Source organism: Thamnophis sirtalis, unplaced genomic scaffold (assembly GCF_051295495.1).
Source record: "Thamnophis sirtalis isolate CommonGarterSnake01/CBP01778 unplaced genomic scaffold, rThaSir2_p1.2 scaffold_6, whole genome shotgun sequence".
In the NCBI taxonomy this organism is placed as follows: Eukaryota; Metazoa; Chordata; class Lepidosauria; order Squamata; family Natricidae; genus Thamnophis; species Thamnophis sirtalis.
Window position 1 is genome coordinate 47,440,525 of NW_028261386.1, and position 18,834 is coordinate 47,459,358.

The window sequence follows — 18,834 nt, forward strand, 5'->3', positions numbered from 1 at the left end:
CAGAATCAGGGCAATCTAATATCTACACTGTTCTTGCGGAGTTTATTTTTTTAAGATAAAAAAGTTTCAAAAATGTTTGCACACACATTCTGTTTATAACACACAAATATAGACAAACAGATATAATAGTGGAACATGCACAAAGCAAGCAGCCACATGCTTATGCAACCATTATCAGTTGCGATAAAATGTGGAATTGTTTTATATCAATTTAAATAGATGCTGATATGCCTCAGCCAAGTAAAACTGGTATTAAAGGGAGACAGAAGGAGAATTGGTTCGCAAACTTGTAAAATGGGGATGTCAGACTAACAGGGATTGCTGGTTGTCATTCCAGCACTATCAAACATGTACATATGAGTATGATTGGAGACAGAGAAGTTAAATATTTCACTGTCAGAGAATGTCAAGAAGTGCAATTCATTTTCCTCTCTCTCATGTGCTCTAGGACAATGACAATTTAATACAAGGCCAATGAATGTAAAAGAGATAAAAACCGAACCAGCCTAGCATAATCACAGATTTCCTCTTGAGAGCTTGCTAGGGCTAGAAAGCAACTAGACAGAGACCAATATATTATTGTTTTTGTCTTTAGTGTGTATGTGATAAAGCAAAATCCAAACTATATGGAAAATAACCAAGTTGTTTTAAGCTTCTAGAGAAGCATATCCAATTTACTTTCAATTTCTTAACATTCAGCATTTTTGCTGATTGGTAATAGGCTAACAATATTCATAAGAGGGCATTCATTTAAGACTGTCAATAAATATTAGTGCTGTTCATTTCTATTTGTTTTTGCACCAAGACAAAGGTCACTGTGCATCAGAAATGTTCAATACCAGGACATTTGCCAAGCTATTTGTATGCTGTTATTTAAACAACACAAACCAAACCAAACCAAACCTTGTGTTATTAGAATGTAACACAATTAGCTCGCTTTTGAGAAGTGGCTTCAAGAATTACAAAGATAATCACAAGCAAGTTATCTTCTATGTTTGATGTACAGTTCCATGTGTTTTTAAATAATTGCAAAAGTGAGGTTTGGCTAATGAGGCAGTCCTTATCTGTCCTCAGCAGTCTAAGCGGAAGCATTATTTTCCTGAAGGCTTAATATATATATTTTTCTTTCAGTGCACAAACTGCTGTCCAGAGTAACTTTAGATCAGATGAAAAGAATAACATTCATTTCTTAGCTTACGATTGTCACAAAATAAATAAATGACAGGAAGAAAAAAAATCACCTTATACTGATTGTATTATTTTTTTAAAAAAAATAAAATAAAAATGTGTTGAGATCTTCCTTCTTGTCTGACATACTTTCACACAACTATTCAAAACTGCTGTTTTTATTACTGTTTTTCCCCCCCCAAAAGCATCAATTTATCAAATTTCCAAATTAAGTACTTAAAAAAAAATCTTAAGAAAAAAATTAAAGCAGGATAGTATGTCGGGGGAAGAGAAGAAATAACAGTGAAGGAAAATGATCATCCATTCAAGAGAATTAATGAATATCCACAAGGGCTTTGCTAATAACACAGGTTAATTACTGCTGGAACAGACTAGGCTCAGTAAATAAAAGAAAAGAACCATAAACACATTAAAATGAACAACCACCACTTTGGGGGGGGGGGAGGTCAGGCCTAGCAAATGAAAAAGCTGTCAGATATTTCAGCACCAGCTTTTGCACTTTGTCAGCTGCAAAATTTTGCAGAAAATGTGTATAAAAAACAGAAATCCAAAGTTGGAAGTTTTGCAATGAGTCTATAACAAGGTCTATTTAAGTAGATGTATAAGGATCCATTTTGAAAAGCCCTCCAAAAAATCTCATTTAGACAGCAGCCATGCTAATATCTTACACAATTACAATACATATTTAGATTTAAAGACAATGACTTTTAAAATAATTTTTTCATGCATAAGAATTAAATATTGTATTAACACAGATAGGCAGAAATTGTGTCACCTATGTTAGATAGAGAGATCTTATGTCAGGAGAGGTGACCAAACAGTTTTAACTTTCTCTTCACTTAATTACTCCATCTTCTCTGTACCAAATATTGTTCACCTTTCTTGATCAAATTTTAAGATCAATGCAGCAAAGGAGAGGATATTAAAACAAAAACAAATAACCTTTAATATCTATTTAAATAATATTAATAAAGCAAGAAAAAAACCTATACAGCAGCTCTCAAATTAATACCATTTTTAAAACTAAATGTGCCAAAATCTTTGCACAGTTTTCAATTCCATGACTCTAAAGCATCTTTTGTCTTTTCAATTGTGACATCAGGGTTCACTACTCAAACCATCTGAAGTTTGTTGGCATCTGAGTATTTTATCTTCTTTACTATTAAGCTGATTTCTTTGCTTATCTTTAAAATTAATTGCTTTATAACATTCGCATTTGCTTTGTTTCATTTTAGAACTGTTGCACTTTTGTAGTGTGATAGAGATTGATCTCAAATTAATGAAAGGATCAGAGGAAAAAGTAATGTGCACAATACAGAGAATATAACTGAAGTCACAAGCCTATTTGCTTTTGTATGCTTGGCATTCAGAGATCATGTTTAAATGTAGTAAATGAGGTCCTCCCCCTGCCCTTTTTTTGAGTGTTTCAATTGCCTTTCCTTCTTCCAACAGCTGTGACAACTGTTAAAACAGTAAAATTAAGTCTGCACTAGAAGCCTTTAGCCAATGTTACATTTTAATCAGAGGTTAGATGAGATTTTGTGCCATGATGGCAGTTTCATTTATAGTATTTAAAGTCACATACATATGCATACATCTGCACATGTATCTGTTCCGTTCTCTTTTTAACTATTATTTGCATTTACTTTCTTTTACTGAAAAAGAAAATGCGAGGGTGGCAGATGGCTTTAAGGTTTTCATTCTTCAACGTGAGCTACCTAGAATTCAAATCATACTGTCTTTTTATCACTCCACATTCTGTAAGTATTCTAACACCCACCCCACCCCTGCCCATGCACACACAATAAAGCTCCAACTCTAGAAATATTCAGTTTCTTTATTTCATTCTTTTGACTTAATTCATAGTTTGGTTTGTATAATATACCACAAAGCCAAAGTACAATTACCAACAATATTAATAGCAAGTAAGACTCTGTGGTTGATTAATTGAGATACAGACAGAGAGAAACGGCTGTGCTCCTGGGCACTAGATAGCTGCCTACCCACTGAACCACAGATCAATCCAGAAGACTTTTAATTGGGGGGGGGGAGACAGGGAGCAATGGAAGTAGAGAGCTAATTGTGGCAAGGTGGGGGCATAATAAGACTTTTCCACCAGAGCTAAAAAGGCATATGCTCTGATTTCATTTAAATGCCTCTACTTTAAGAAGCTTATCAAAATTAATCATTCAAATTAGCTCTAAGAACAAAAATCAAGAAAGATCTTTGAAAAAAGAGCATCTTCCTAACTTTGGAATCCTCTCTTTCTTTCTCACCTTCTCCACAGAAAAAAGCTAGCCTTTGAAAGTTGGAACGGTGACAACTGCACTTAGCCACAAATTAAGACATTTTAAATCACACTGTACATCAACAGACTGATCGACAAACTGCATTTCAATTACTATTCTAATATAATTTATCTACATTCTTCTGCAGGTGAATAAGCAATCCTTTCTCTCCCTAGCCTTCCAGGTATCCAAACATAATAGCACCCATTGGCATATTTTTTTTTGTTAATCTATATTGCATGCCAATGTTCAAGATTCTTTTTACAACCCCCCCCCCAATTTTAATTGTGACTCACCAATCTAACATACAGACACTAATGGCAGCTAGTAACCATATATCTAAAATACACAGTCACTTCTGAGTATTGTCATAGTATGCATTCAGTCTAAGGCTGAGCCCTCCTGCCGCCTCAGGTTTTTTAAGGCCAAAATTAAGTTTGCAGGCTTTCAAAGTTGTGAAGCGATACACTGGTTTGGAAACCTTCTTCCCCTTCGGTTTATTAGTTCAGACCTCAGAGAAAATGCATGCAGTCAATAATATTAAAACGTGCTATATAGCCCAAATGTTTATTTTTATTTATACAAAATATTTCACTGGATAAGGCTGCATTAAAAAAGAATAATCACTTTTAAAATTCCAGTCAAAAGCAAACAAAGCTCACGTTGGCTGAGGAAGTGGCACATACGCACGTGCACATATGCACAGACACCCACAGACACCCCTACCTTTGCTACTTAATGGACCTATTTGTCAGTAAATGACTAGAGCCTTACATTAAACCTTAATTACAGAGCACTATCCTTAAAGTGGGATTAAACTCTTGAGCTGGTCCCCCACTCCCCACCGGGCTTGGCAAGAAACCTCAGAAAGAGGAAAGATCAAAAGATTATCTAAATCTTGTTTTAGACCATAGCTTTCTTCCACTCATTTCAGGAAAAGCAGGCAGGAAAAGGGAAAGAAATGTATCTTTCTGAGAGATCTGCTGAAACAATTCACTCTGTCTTTGGGCCAAGCCAAGTGCCTATTCTTAGTACCTGAATAAGAAATGACTGTCACTCGCACAGCTGTTTTACTGACAGCCACGCCGCTCCCCGCTCAAAAGGTAACATTGTCGAGAGAGAAAAAACAGCCACCACAATTCCTCCACTTACTGAATTAACAGATAAAGCACAGCACAAAAGAGACAAGACGAACACATACCGCTCCACTCATGCACGCAAGACGCTAGGAGGCATTACCTGAAAGCGGCTTTTCACGTTGGATATATATTTGTTATTATTACTTCCCTCCCCACCATTAGGAAGAAGGAAAAAGTGCGCGGGGGGGGGGAGGATAAGAAAGGAAAGCGGGAAGGGGGGGTATAAGAAGAATGGTAGGTACCTACTCTTCTTCGTAGTGCAAGGAAAAAGATTCAGGAAGGCAAAGTTCTACCGAATCCATGTGCGCTCGGCAACCATTATTTGTGCACCCCAGCTATAAATCAAAGTTTCCTTGACACAGGCACAGTGCAATTAACACAAATGTTCTCCTGGTGACAAGCCTATGGGCACAGCCAGTTGGGACCAAAAGCTCACACGCTCCTAATCAAGGACTTAAAGCCCCGATTGGAGCTTATAAATATGAAGTAGGGCTTTACATATGCATTCCCTCTGGCCCAGACAGAAACGCGATTGGTAGGGCGTCGGCCAATCAGCGCCGGCAAGAGCAGAGGCTGCACAGATTGAGCGCCGCTCGGCAGGTACAGACGGGCGGAGGGGACTGGAAGGGGACGGAGCAGGCGAAGCAGGCGGGGGTGGGGGGGGGGAAGTGGGAAGAGAGGGAGAGAAAGGGAAAGCGACAACTGAGAACGCGCCGCAGACCTAAAAGACGCAACGCCTTTAAAAAGTGGTTTGCAAAGCAACCCCGGCGCGCTTTCAACTCTTAACGGGGGGGAGGGGCTTTAACTCTTTAATCGACCGGTGTTCCCGTTTCTTAAACTACGGTTGGGCAGGAAGGTGTGCAACCTTGGTTTTTTTTTAAAGAAGATATCGCCATAAGGTATAATTTTGTACTGCTCTTCTCTTCCTCCTCCTCTCCCCCGTCTTCTTCTGTCTCCTGCATGTGTGCGTGGGGTGTGTGTTGTGCGGGGCCAACTCGGGATGGTCTGTTTTAACCACTCTATCCGCTCCGTTTTTTCTCGGAAAGTAGACTTATTACTTGGAAAGATGAGAGACAGGTAGAACAAATCCCCCTCTCCCCTTTCCCGAACTTAGTGGCACTTCCTTCTGAGGAAGCCTGCATACGTCGCAGGTAGCTCCCGGGCGTATTTCTTCATAAACAGGTCTGACTTGCTCGCCTATTGATTTAAGGAAGATGGCTAAAATCGGACCGTTGATTTTTGTGTCCCCCCCCCCCCTTAATTCACTTACATTTTGTTTCACCTTTCTGAATATCAGTTTGAGGAATCTAAATAAGTTTACATTACTGGCCTTTATAAACATAACATTAGCAGTGTTTGTATTTCAGCACTTTTTTAAAAGAAAAAGTGTGATAAAAGAACTTGAGAGAAATGTTTGAAAGCAAACTCAGAAATGGGAGCAATGCATGCAGGTACAAACTAGTGGGTGGATGTGGACCCATAGCATATAAACATACTAGATACAACAGGTATGTTTTAATTGAAATAATAATCAACCCACTATAATTTGAACAATTCTTTGGGTATTAACTGTCTTTAATGCAAACCTCACTGATTTCAAAGAAAATTACTTTCAGGAATGCAGTAGGTAAGACTTTTCAGCAGTGTTAATATTCAATAGTGTAGCTTTGACAGAAGTGCCACTAAAAGTCAAGACTATAAAATTTTGAATAAGTCTGTCTCAAATTGGTCTGTAGTCATTGAAATCTTATAAGCTTAATTTGATTGTCTTAATTGTAGACATTTGCAAGCATGCCCACACGCACACACAAATCAAGGATCAACATGGATGTAAATATGTAACATGATTTACATTCCGTCTGCAAAATTACCCAACCTTCTAATTCCTTACTTCTGGCTGCCTTATGCCAAGCTGATGACCTGAATAGACTATTGATGTAAATCATTGTATATCAGAGTCTGGGCCAACACTACCCATTTTCTAAGAATCTGCAAAAATGAAGGAATGGGGGAAGAACCTGTGTCCTGAAAGTGTCATTAATAATTAAATATGTTAATATAGTATAATTATTCTAAAAGTTCTTTTATATTTATAAAAATATTCTCTCTTATCTGGTGATGAAATAATTATTTTAATCCTGGAAAATACTTTTTGTCACTAATTCAGCTGAATTGATCCAATCTCTCTCTCTTTCCCCCTCCCCCCCTCTCTCTCTGCGTGAAGCATTCTATGTTGAAAATAACATATTTTTTTGATCAAAACTAATCAGTGCACCTCTTCTAACTACAATAATGACATTCACAAATGGGAATACAACAGCTGTCTCCAAATCTATTTGAAGGCTTTCACCAAAGTGAAATGACAGAAAAGAAAAAAGTATTTGTAAAAGCACAGGACATGTTTGCTTCTCTTGGTTTTGTTGAGTTTTGTAGCCTGTAAGATCTTTATCCTATGGACTGCTTTTCATACATGCAGAAAATGCAAGTATTGGGGAGGGAGGTATTCAGAAATACACATGGCAAAACTAGAGGATCCACTATTAATAGAAAAGCAGGTAATAAAATCTTTTATTACCAGCAGCATTTTTGCTACGTACGGAGACTCTAATTAAGATGTAAATTTTGATTCTGAACAGTGAGACAAAATCCTGCTACAGATATACTAAGCAAGTCTTTCCATGCTTTATAAATGAAGACTCTTGAACATCGTTTGAAGCATTTAATGAAAAAAATGACTTTGTAACATGGATACTGTTTGTCTTCATATTAATTACATGCCATAAACATCATAAACTTTTCCAAAATAAGGATATACTATCCTTTACCATGGTGTGGGCTTATTCTTTGGATATTTATATTTATATTTATATTTATATTTATATTTATATTTATATTTATATTTATATTTATATTTATATTTATATTTATATTTATATTTATATTTATATTTATATTTATATTTATATTTATATTTATATTTATATTTATATTTATATATGTGTGTGTGTGTGTGTGTGCGCGTGTGTGTATATACATACATACATATGTTGGTTTTCACACGAACAAATATCCTCATAAGCAATATATAGCACAATATGATATGCTTATTAAACTGAAGTGAGAAATACAAAATTTACCTCATGTGTTTATTACAATCGGCTGTGAATAGTCTTTAAACTGCTGTTTTGTTTTGTCCTCCCCACCCCTCACAGCTCAGCTTTCCTTGTTCACAGTCCTTTTGCTCATCCATATCATTTTGTCTCTCCCTTGTCACCAAATTAACTATTGCTATCTTCCGGCCAGACACCTTACAGACATGGATCTTCGCTGATGGTAGTGCTGCTTAGGAGACCACAATCATAGTATTATAATTTATGCATTCATGAAAGGCAATTGGTCTTCTCCCCTGAGACTTAAAATGTCACCTCTAGTACACCTGGGCCTGGAATTTCAACAGCATTCTTCAACTTGGGTATGCTGGTTACAGTTCAGTTATTTTATTAAAAGAGAAAATAAATGAGGCAAGTTAGAATCTATTATTACAGCTCCCTTTTTTCCCCTCTCAAAGAATGTTTGGGGAGGAAAGACTTGTGAAAATAAAATCAAGGTGAATGCTTATTTCATAATCTCTAGGTTACGGAAAATACAACACAGAATAGAGCATGCATTCTCCCTTTCTTCTTTGCTCTTTGTCAGAGATTGCAATATAAAATCTCACTCCAAAAGCCTGCACAAAACAATAGTTATGGAATCAGGCCTGGGAGGTTGAAATAAGTCAGTAAGTATCATGAATGGAGCCTATATCTTCACATCTCTTCTATCTTTATTAGTATGCTCATGTAAGATACTCTGCATCTTTAAGCAGGAAAGTGAATTTTGTATCTACTATGTGGTAAATATATAGTTTTATTGATGCTTGTATCCCCAAAGGATAATATAGTCTCTTTATACCAGCTAATCCTATCTTTTTAATTATATTTGGAAAAATATTATTAAATGGATTTTTGATTATATGACATTAATCAGAATAACACAGTTGTTACAGCTAGCTTTAAGTATGATAGAGCTAGATGGCAACAGGGCAGAGAATGGTATTTTTAAAATACTATTTCTGAATAACAAAGGGCTTATGTGCTTCTTTATAAAGGCCCAACATATATCCAAATCGTGTATTCATTTATTTGCAAGTATTTATTGTACTAGCTTTTTAAAGAAGAAGTTGAGTGAAATGTTTCTTAGAAAACCACATTTCCTTCAGAATGTACAGCATGCCACTGGTTACATTATTCACACACACACACACACACACACACAAACAAAGACACTTAGAAAGGAAGTGACAAGCTTACTCTTTGAATTTCTTTTCATGCTAGCCTACTCTTCAGTAAATGGTAGTAGATTACTACTTTACAACCATCTGCTGCTTCCATTTATATTTAGCAGAAGTAATGACCACCTTGCCTGAATTTTAGACAAGCCACAACACTCAAAACTGCTTTTTGGTATAAGCGATACATAAGCATACATATGCATACATATGCATGTAATTCCCCATACAGCCTTTTTATCCTTTTAGATCAAAATCACAAAGTTTCTCCAAAATAACAACAATAATTTTATCCTATCAATACAGTACAGTGAATGAATCACAAGTATTCTGCATCAGTGATTCTTCAGGACTTGCAACCTCTGTTTAAATTGTACAGTGCAGAATCTATATATGGTTCCCCTTAAAATCTTTGCTATCGTCTTTTATAGAACGTCTCAATGGGAAAAGGTTTTAAGTATAATACAAAACCCATATCCTCTCCTTCTTTATGAAACTCTTCTGGCACATGTTTTCCTTGGAGAGCCACATGGTGTTACTGTCTAAATAAGCCAAGGCAAAGATGATTGAGGGAATTCAATCACTCTTTAATTAATACGGGATTATTTCACTTTCATTTTGTGGAGCTAATAATACGAGGTGGAATGTAAGTAAAAATTAAACTAGTGGAGGGCCAAGGGAGCAGCTCACTTTAGTTATGGAGTTTTCCCATTAGATAGTGTGAAAAATCTTACACCTATTTACATTGGTAATGCTGTTCCATGGAATAGTAAAAGATTTCCAAGAATCTGAATGGCACAGGCATATATCACAGAACAGAACATTTTCAGATTATCTATTAATAAGTGAATTGAGCCAAGTTGTTTCCTGAATGTTAAAGGACCACATGTTAAATCGAAAAGAACACTCAAGGTCAGCACTGCATTTTGGACTATCTTAGTCTCTGATATTATGGTAATCATATTTAAAATATTCGTGGAGAAAGAACAAATTAGGCTTTTCACTAGAAAGATTATTATGATAAACAACAATTCTGTGGCAACAAATTCATATTGCTTTCTTTCCCACAGTAAATTACAATTTGTTATTGGGCTTGTGATGCTTCTAAATAGAGTGACTACATTCCTTCATTTGCCTTGCTTTCTTTAGAGGAAATATATTCAAAGGGAAAGCAGAATAGATAGATAGATAGATAGATAGATAGATAGATAGATAGATAGATAGATAGATAGATAGATAGATAGATAGATAGATAGATAGATAGATAATAGATGGATAGATAGATAGCTAGTAGATAGATAGATAGATGATAGATAGATAGATAGATAGATAGATAGATAGATGATAGATAGATAAACAGACAGACAGACAGACAGTTTAGATGAAAACACAAGTTCATACAGAAATCAGAAAAAGTTACCTCACATAAATTTCTAATCTGAAATAAAATGAGAACTGTAAACCTGACCAATTGTGAGGCAAGATTAGAGGGCTGTCATTCCCTTTTCCCTCCAGAGCTTCCTACCTAACTGGAAGTTCAAGGCACTAAAAATAGAAAGAAGATGGAGTGCAAATATTTCCCCTGTGAAAACACCAATAATCTTTACTGTGCGTTGACACGAATTGCTTGTTATACTGCCCTAGGATATCATGGCCTGAAGCGACAATGTATGCACACATACACAAAGACATACATACAAACTTGCTCAACATCCCTCCAAAGCCACGGAAATATGTTTGTATATGCACATTTGCAGCATCCAAATAGAATCAGACTTTTAGCTAATACCCAATCAACAAAATCCATGACTTGAAGCCTGCCAGGTACATCACCCCCTCCCACCTTCGGAATGCTTTTACTCATCTTTTTCTTTCTGTTCACTTTTCTCTGATGTTTTTTATTATTAATATTATTATGGTTCAAGCATAAGGTGATTCATTGGAGAGCCCATGTAACTTAACCCCTGAAGCACTAAATTTCTTCACATATACTAAAGACACACATTTGTTGTTACTTCTAGCAGTATCCCAAAAAACAAGTGATGGTGGTGTTATGTCACCATATAATGGCTTAATTTATTGTGACACCCAGGGAATGGGCACTTAAACATATTTACAAACAAGTAATTAAACTATATACAAATGTATATTCCCATTTCCTAATAAACTTATCACCAGGATCACACTGGAACCATTTTCACTTGCCTTCTAGTTCTAGTTCTATACAACAATCCCCAGGTCATGCAATTATCTTGTTTTCTTAGTTGAATTCCCAAGATAACTCAAATGATAAGATTTTTATAACACCTTACTACTTTGTACTTTCCATGTTTTTTGACTAACACAGCAGGTTGAATTGTTGGACAGTACAACCTTCTTAGTATAATCATCCATACATCAAGGACAAAATTCTTCCTTCAATAGCCTTTTCAGATTAGCTAACATCAGAATCTAGTATCAAAACAGCTTTTTAAAGTGGGGAGGTATGTTTGAATTTTATGATTTATCTGTAATGTTGAGAAAAAACACATGCACTAAACATTATATACAATAGATTAAATATAGTGGATCCATGTTTTCAAAATAGTTTACTTGCACCCATCAATGTGTAATTGGTTCTAGGATTCTGGGATTAGGCTTCTTTTTTTACTTCTCATAAACTGAAATTAGACAGCTTTCTCTGTTATAAGAAGAAAGTTTCTCTACTCAGTCAGACCAAGTGATAGAACAGTTTACCATCTCCTCCTCCGGATCAGTTCTCACTTTAAAGCAGGAGAATGGAAGACTTTCTTAGTTCAAGGATCCAATTTCCAATTAGAAATAGTCCCAATTGCTGCATTCCAATGTTGTCAGAATAAAATGCAAAGTGCACATCTCAAGGAGGATGGCTATGATAGAGACAGTTATAGTCACCTCCACAATTTTATCAATACTATATCTGCAGCGGCTCCCCAAAACAGCAACTGAAAACTCAAGGGAAGAGCAATTTTAACACGCAACTAGATTTTCTTAAACAAGAATAAGCATGATATAAAAATCATAGTTCTGTGCATGTTTATTCAGAAGTACATTTGAGAAGCAATTTAAAATCCAACCTAATCCACATTTACCCAGAAATAAGATCAAGTATCATATGAAAATCCCAGGCCTGTAACAGTGAGAAGTAATATCCCATCATAGTGTGCTTATTTGGAAATAACAGTGAAAAGGAATTCAAAATCCCCAAATAATTACGGAAGCAGGAGCACTTAATATTGATTGCTGTACCAAATACCAAGAAGCCACTGCCACTTAGGAGGTGCAGAGCACTTCAGCAGATGCAAATTGATCTGGCAATCTCCACTTTAAAGATCTAAGGGTTCTTTAACATTCAAAGACAACAAAGCCACTCCAGAGAAATAGATCCACTCCGGAGATTAACAAAGATTCAGCAACTTTTTGGTCTCTGAAGTACATGAAGCAGCAGAGAAGTACAATACTTCATGAAATATGTGCAGCACTGATCTTGTAAGTTATCCAGAATTAACAAGTTACACTGTGGGAACTATGCAAACAGAAAGATAGATGTAATAAACATTTTTTAAAAAAAACATAGTATTCCCAAGAGGCACCAGAATGAGATGATAAGAGTGGGGTTACAGAAAGGGAGTATGTTATATTGGTAATTCTCCCTTGTCTTGATTGGGTCCAGACAGATCTTTGGTCTAAGTACACCTCCCATACTTTACAAAGACTTCCAGGTGCTATCATATGTTTTCTTCTTTTTCTCTATATTGTGTTGTCCATATACCAAAAACAGAACTAGAATAACGTGGATTTTAAGCAGAAGACATTCTTTAGACTTTGAAACAAACCAGAATTAACTCCTTGCGTTCCTGTTATTCACATCACTTCTTGGTATCAACTAAAAATTAATTCATATGAATGGCATAAAATCATAAAATCATGCAGGATTTTTAACATGTCAAGCAAAAATGATCTAGAAACACTGTTTTTTTCTATTTTAGTTTGTAACTAATGCAATAAGCATGTTTATATTTTAAAAATTGTATTAGCAAAAATGATTAAAGAAAATAATGTAATATAATTTGATCTTTTGTGGCTATATATTTTCATTATTATTTATTTTCATTGATCAGCTTGTTAGTTTCATTATTTAATAGCAATTAAGAGAATTAGCTCTATGTGTCAAACATGTCATGCGCCTACTACTTTGGGAAATAGGTGCTTCTGTCATTATTTACAGGTTCTTTCATATATATATATATATATATATATATATATATATATATATATATATATATATATATATATATATATATATATATATATATATATATATATATATATATATAGTCTATCATCCATCTTTATCATCTACAGTGTCTGTCTCTCTGTCTATCTATCAATCTATCTATCAATCTATCTATCAACTATCTATATTATAAGTTTCAGAAGTTTATGAAGCCAATATGACTTTCATAATCAAAAACAAAAGTAGTAAAAAAATAAATAGCATTGTCAAAAAATATATCAAAAGATTTTCAGTTATCAGAGGTAAAAACATTATTGACCTTATGAATGTTCCTGTTTTTAATCAGACAATACTACAATTAATGGAAAAAATACCTGGATCCAACCCAGGAATGACCACAAAGAGGATCAAAAATGCCAGTATGGAGATTGGGATCCTATGATGAAAGCCCTGTTCCTTTTTATAAGTTGTGGCACATGTTAAAAAAGAGATGGCACTTTAATTCTGCAGTTGCTGGAACCAATGTGACTTTTTTGACTCTTTCCCCCCTCACAGATGTCTCTGATGAAGCTTGAACTATGAATGTAAGTATTAAGACAAAATGTTGTCTTATGCAGTTGACGTCTTTCAAATATATAGTGGTTTTTTTAAAAAAAACTGTTTCAAATTCTAGCCAAGGCCAACCTAACCTCAAAATCCAATAGCTTACTTTGTATGGAAAACAATATGGAAGATTGATAAATGCCCTTCCTTTAAGGATAAAATCAAAGCTATTGCCTACAAAACATTTCAGACTGTTGGTAGGACTCTTTAGTGTAGCTACATATTTGAGAAATTGTAGTCATATATGAGTATACTACTGTATTCCTTCCCTTCAGTGTTCTGCTTGCTGCCATGCTCCTTCGACTTAATATCATCAATCAAAAGAGACCTCTCTTAAGCTATGTCATCAGCAACTCTCAATTGCCCCAACCCACAATATCCTTCTTCTATAAAATTAGACGTTGATTTTAAAATGCAAACCATTAGCCTTTTGACATAGTGTCAACAGACACTATCTGCCTTTTTTTCTGCACATACCAAAAATCACATAGCATGAATACAACACAGAAAACATGAATAAAATGTGGTGGGTTTTCCAGAAGTAATTGAATTTAAAGCAAACTATGCAATTCTTAGAATGTGCTTTGTATGTTATATATCTCTAAAGATTTGCTGACCAACTACCTTGATATAATTTCAGCAAAAAATAAACAACACAGTTTATTTTTCAACAATTTTTAACTTCAGTGTTTTTCAGTTTAAGGGTTATTTTTAATTTGGCTATTTTCACGTAACATTGAAATGTTTTATTTAAATGTAATTTGTAAAACTATGCCATACATAACTATTGCAAAAATGACTGGTAGATCCATGCTATGCTTTAAAATATTATTTCACAGTATCCATTACCATGTTCTGAGAAATTAGTTCAAATGTCAGGATTATCTTCCTTGACTAATATGAAGATAATATAGATATAACTCAGCAGAGAGCATTAAACAGTTTGTGAGCAGGGTTTTTATTTCCATTTACCACCTTATTCTTTTTCCCTTTCAGTTCTGTCATCTGATGAGGCATCCTTGTCTTTAAAAAAAAATATTGACAATTTCTACATAAACTATTTATGGAGATCTGGTAATAAATGTAACTGTAAAAGAATGTGCACAACTTAGGGCCTGTTTTGTTTTGTTGGAGAACAGTTCCAAGCAGTGGCCTGATCACAGTGGCCTGTGCGAGGATATCACGAGTCCTACAACATTTATTAACAGAAAAGCTTCCCTATTCCTTTTCTTGTTGATATTACAATCTTAAAACCTTTTGTTTTCCATATTCATCCAGTGAAGCAATAGAGATCCAAGATGAAAGGATTTTCTTGCCATTTTTTTTTCTTGGCTTACATGATACCGTTTCTTTATTTTCCCTCTAGACATATTTGCAGATCAGGCTTACAGCTATACTTAGGTCCGGCTTCTGACCTCAGTTAAGCTATTGTGTCCCTACTGAAGTACTACCTTTAGATCACTCACTTGCTATTATTCTGTGGTTAATAGACCCAATCGGGGTACACATTAGAAAGAATCTGGCTATAGTCCTATCCCTAGTTTTAAATGCAGAGGTAACTTACATAAAACGTCTGCTGAATAATGAGGAACAAACAGGGAAAGGGTTAAGAGGGAAGGAAGGAAGGAAGGAAGGAAGGAAGGAAGGAAGGAAGGAAGGAAGGAAGGAAGGAAGGAAGGAAGGAAGGAAAGATTTCCAGCATAGTGGAGTGGATACATTCTTCATTTTATAATGGACATTTCATATAGCACTCTGCAGATAGTACAACTAAAATCATTACCATTTAAAAATCAAGACATCTTGTGACAAAGGTTCATTTCAGAGAAACTGTCCTATATCCTGGGAAAATAAATATTGATACTTACGAGAATTTCCTTACACATAGGAATCCTGTTTGAGAAAGTGACAGGACCAGGCTCTCTCTCCATCTGCAACTACAGTATACTAACCTCCTATGTCACATTTGCATTTCTATTCAACTGAACTGCCTGACAATGAGGCAAATGGTTTTGCCTTATCTGTACAATTCTGGACAACAGAGATTTCTATGCTATACAAAAGAACAGCCTTACCATTCAGCATTTCAACAGTTTCTCCTGAAGTCCACCACGATACCTTAGGGAATCCTACCTTATAAATATGTGTCCTTGCCAAATTACTCACCCCCACACACTTTAATTGTAAAAATGAAAAAAGGGAATGAACTAAAAAGAGCATCTCCTGCTAAACAAAACTCTACTATTTGCAATTTCAGGTGTTAACTCTCAAAATTCTGTACTTTGGAAATATACAATTCACTGTATATCTGTAATATAATTGAGCGAACAATGTCCAGAGGTCTAGAGGTGCAGAAAATGTTTTATTTTCAACTCAGGATAAAATTGACCCTCTTGAAATATTTCATCAAAAGGACAAACTGATTCAAATTAGCTCCATTCTGATGGGAAAAAACTGAAAAGAGATTGTGGCTTTCATATTTATCAGAACAATGCATGACATTTTTCAAGTGTTCCAGGTTTTGTAAACAATGAAAAATTGAGTTCAGTTACTCCTGCCTTGTTTTTTTCCACCAGGATCACAAGAGTACTTGAGATGGTATTCTGTGCTGAATACTGCCTACTGTTCAAATTATTGAAAACATGGACAAGAGTATGATTTTTAAACAATTTAAAATAGATCTGAATAGAACACAACTTTGTTCTCAACTATGAAAAAGGACATGGAACCACTGACTGGTTCAAAATTGGGAAAGGAGTCCGGCAAGGCTGTATACTGTAGCCCTGCCTTTTTAACTTATATGCAGAACACATCATGAGAAAGGTGAAGAGCTAGATGAATCAAAAGTTGGAATTAACATTGCCAGGAGAAATATCAACAACTTCAGATATGCACATGATATCACTCTAATGGCAGAAAGTGAAAGGGAACTAAAGAGCCTCTTGATGCGGATGAAAAAGCAGAGTGCAAAAGTTGGCTTGAAACTCAGCATTAGGAAAACTAAGATCAGGGCATCTGGTCCTCTCAATTCCTGGAAAATAGATGGAGAAGAAATGGTGGTAGTGACTGATTTTATTTTCCTGGGCTGCAAGATCACCGTAGGTGGGGACTGCAGCCAAGAAATTAAAAGATGTTTGCTCCTGGGGAGGAAAGCCATGGCAAATCTAGACAGCATATTAAAAAGCCGAGACATCACCCTGCCAACAAAAGTGCGTATAGTCAAGGCTATGGTTTTCCCAGGTGCAATGAATGGCTATGAAAGTTGGACCATAAGAAAGGATAAATGCCAAAGAATTGAGGCCTTTGAACTATGGTGCTGAAGAAGACTATGGTGCTGCAAGTCCCTTGACCTGCACGGCGGTCAAACCAATCAGTCCTAGAGGAGATCAACCCTGACTGCTCTTTAGAAGGCCAGACCATGAAGATGAAACTCAAATACTAACACCTAATGACCACTTAATGAGAAGAGCCTAATGCTGTGAAAGATTGAGGGCAAAAGAAGAATGGGACAAGAGAGAGTGAGGTGGCTGTATGGAGTCACCGAAGCAGTAGGCATGCGCTTACATGGACTCCAGAGAATGGTAGAGGACAGGAAGGCCTGGACGAACATTGTCCATTGGGTTGTGAAGGGTCAGACATGACTTTGTAACTAACAACAACACGAGAAAGGAATTTGTTACCACCTTCACAAAAGAAGAAAACAGAAAATTTCCTAATTTCTTTAAATCATTAAATCTCTTGGTCCTTTAGTCAAAGTTTGTAAGGACAAAGTAAGCAACAAATTCATTTAGTTTCAATTAGTAGATTGCTTATATAATTTTTCTAACATTCTGATTTTTTCCCCCTTGGTTAATTTTTCTATAGGTGCTAATATCGCAATTATTTAGCAAAATCAAAGAATATATCTGCTATTCCCCCCCCCCCCATCCTGTCTAGACAATCAAAAAACAACAGTATTTTTATTTGTTGTTTTTTTTGCTTGCATAGAGAAATGGTTGCTGACTACAAAAACAGAGCTGTTGTTGCTTCTTAACAACATATATTAATAAAACACAAGAGTACGCATATTGCACATACATGCCAAAACACAACAAGTCAGCCTGAAAATCAAAATTAACAAGATACAAGTGCACAAGACCATGCAAAAAGCTATGCAAACACTAAGGTTACATTAACCAAGCAACCAAATCAACACTGTGCAATTAGTTTTTACAATCTCAGTAGCATTAGCAACATTTCTGAGTGAAACACAGTTATGCACAACACAGGCACATACCTGTTCGCATATTTATTGCAAAATAAAGGCATAGTACAATATCCAGACAATTCACCCAGTCATTTTGGTGTGGATCTAGTAATTTTTTTTAAGTATAAAAACTCTGCTGCTGTATTAGTTAGGCAGGAAAATGTTGTAAAAAAGCACCTAACTGCAAATAATAATGCAGCTGAAGTGGTTGGAAGTGGTTGGAATACTAAAAGCTATGCTGCTTTATAAGTGTCAGGTTTTGTTTAACATTTAGTACAAAATAGCATCTTTTTGTTTTGACACTCTATCTTAATTCTTACAATGTACATTTGTTGAATATTTGGAGCACTTAAAATACTTTGCATCTAAAAATCTTTATAATTTCTACCATTTAATTCCCATGTGTGACAATTTTAAATTAATTTCTTTAAAATTAACATCTTACTGATGTTAGTCAACCCAGAGGAGATCTCCAATAGAGCTTAAGACTTATACCTATTATATAAAAAGCTTACAATTTATAAAAAGCAAAAAAGAAGAGTTCTTTATGCAACAGAATGTCTCTATAAAATTCAGAGAATATCTTGACAATTTTAAGCAATAGTGAACCTATCAAACATAATTTGATGAAGTAAGTAGTCTGTTTCAATAGATTACACCATAACAAGAAGGGGATCTGCTTTCTTTTACTAGATCCCATGGCACTATGGGATGTGAGGGAACTTATGGCTATCAAGGATTTGGAGAGCCACAGGTGTCTCAATTTTATGCTATGGTATGACAGCTAATTT

General features: G+C 35.4%; 1 protein-coding gene and 1 long non-coding RNA gene across 8 annotated transcripts in view; one reads left to right on the top strand and one right to left on the bottom strand.

The window, feature by feature from the left end:
- The window catches only part of ESRRG (estrogen related receptor gamma), a 460,761-nt gene that overhangs the window by 180,909 nt on the left and 261,018 nt on the right, over positions 1–18,834 (bottom strand). The window contains exon 1 of one of the 7 annotated variants that reach the window (XM_014053448.2): positions 4,862–5,052. The exons of 3 other annotated variants lie outside the window; for them this stretch is intronic. In XM_014053448.2, the coding sequence (XP_013908923.1) occupies positions 4,862–4,917 (56 nt within the window). In that variant the 5' untranslated portion in view covers positions 4,918–5,052. Of the gene's footprint in view, positions 1–4,857; positions 5,053–18,834 lie in introns of those variants that run through there. 3 more of the 7 variants (XM_014053431.2, XM_014053439.2, XM_087717798.1) reach the window with 3 other exon arrangements.
- Positions 5,313–18,834, top strand: part of LOC148044966 (uncharacterized) — a 72,371-nt gene continuing 58,849 nt past the window's right edge. The window contains exons 1-2 of the long non-coding RNA XR_015697149.1: positions 5,313–5,514; positions 13,753–13,781. This is a non-coding gene — a long non-coding RNA (uncharacterized LOC148044966). The remainder of the gene's footprint in view (positions 5,515–13,752; positions 13,782–18,834) is intronic.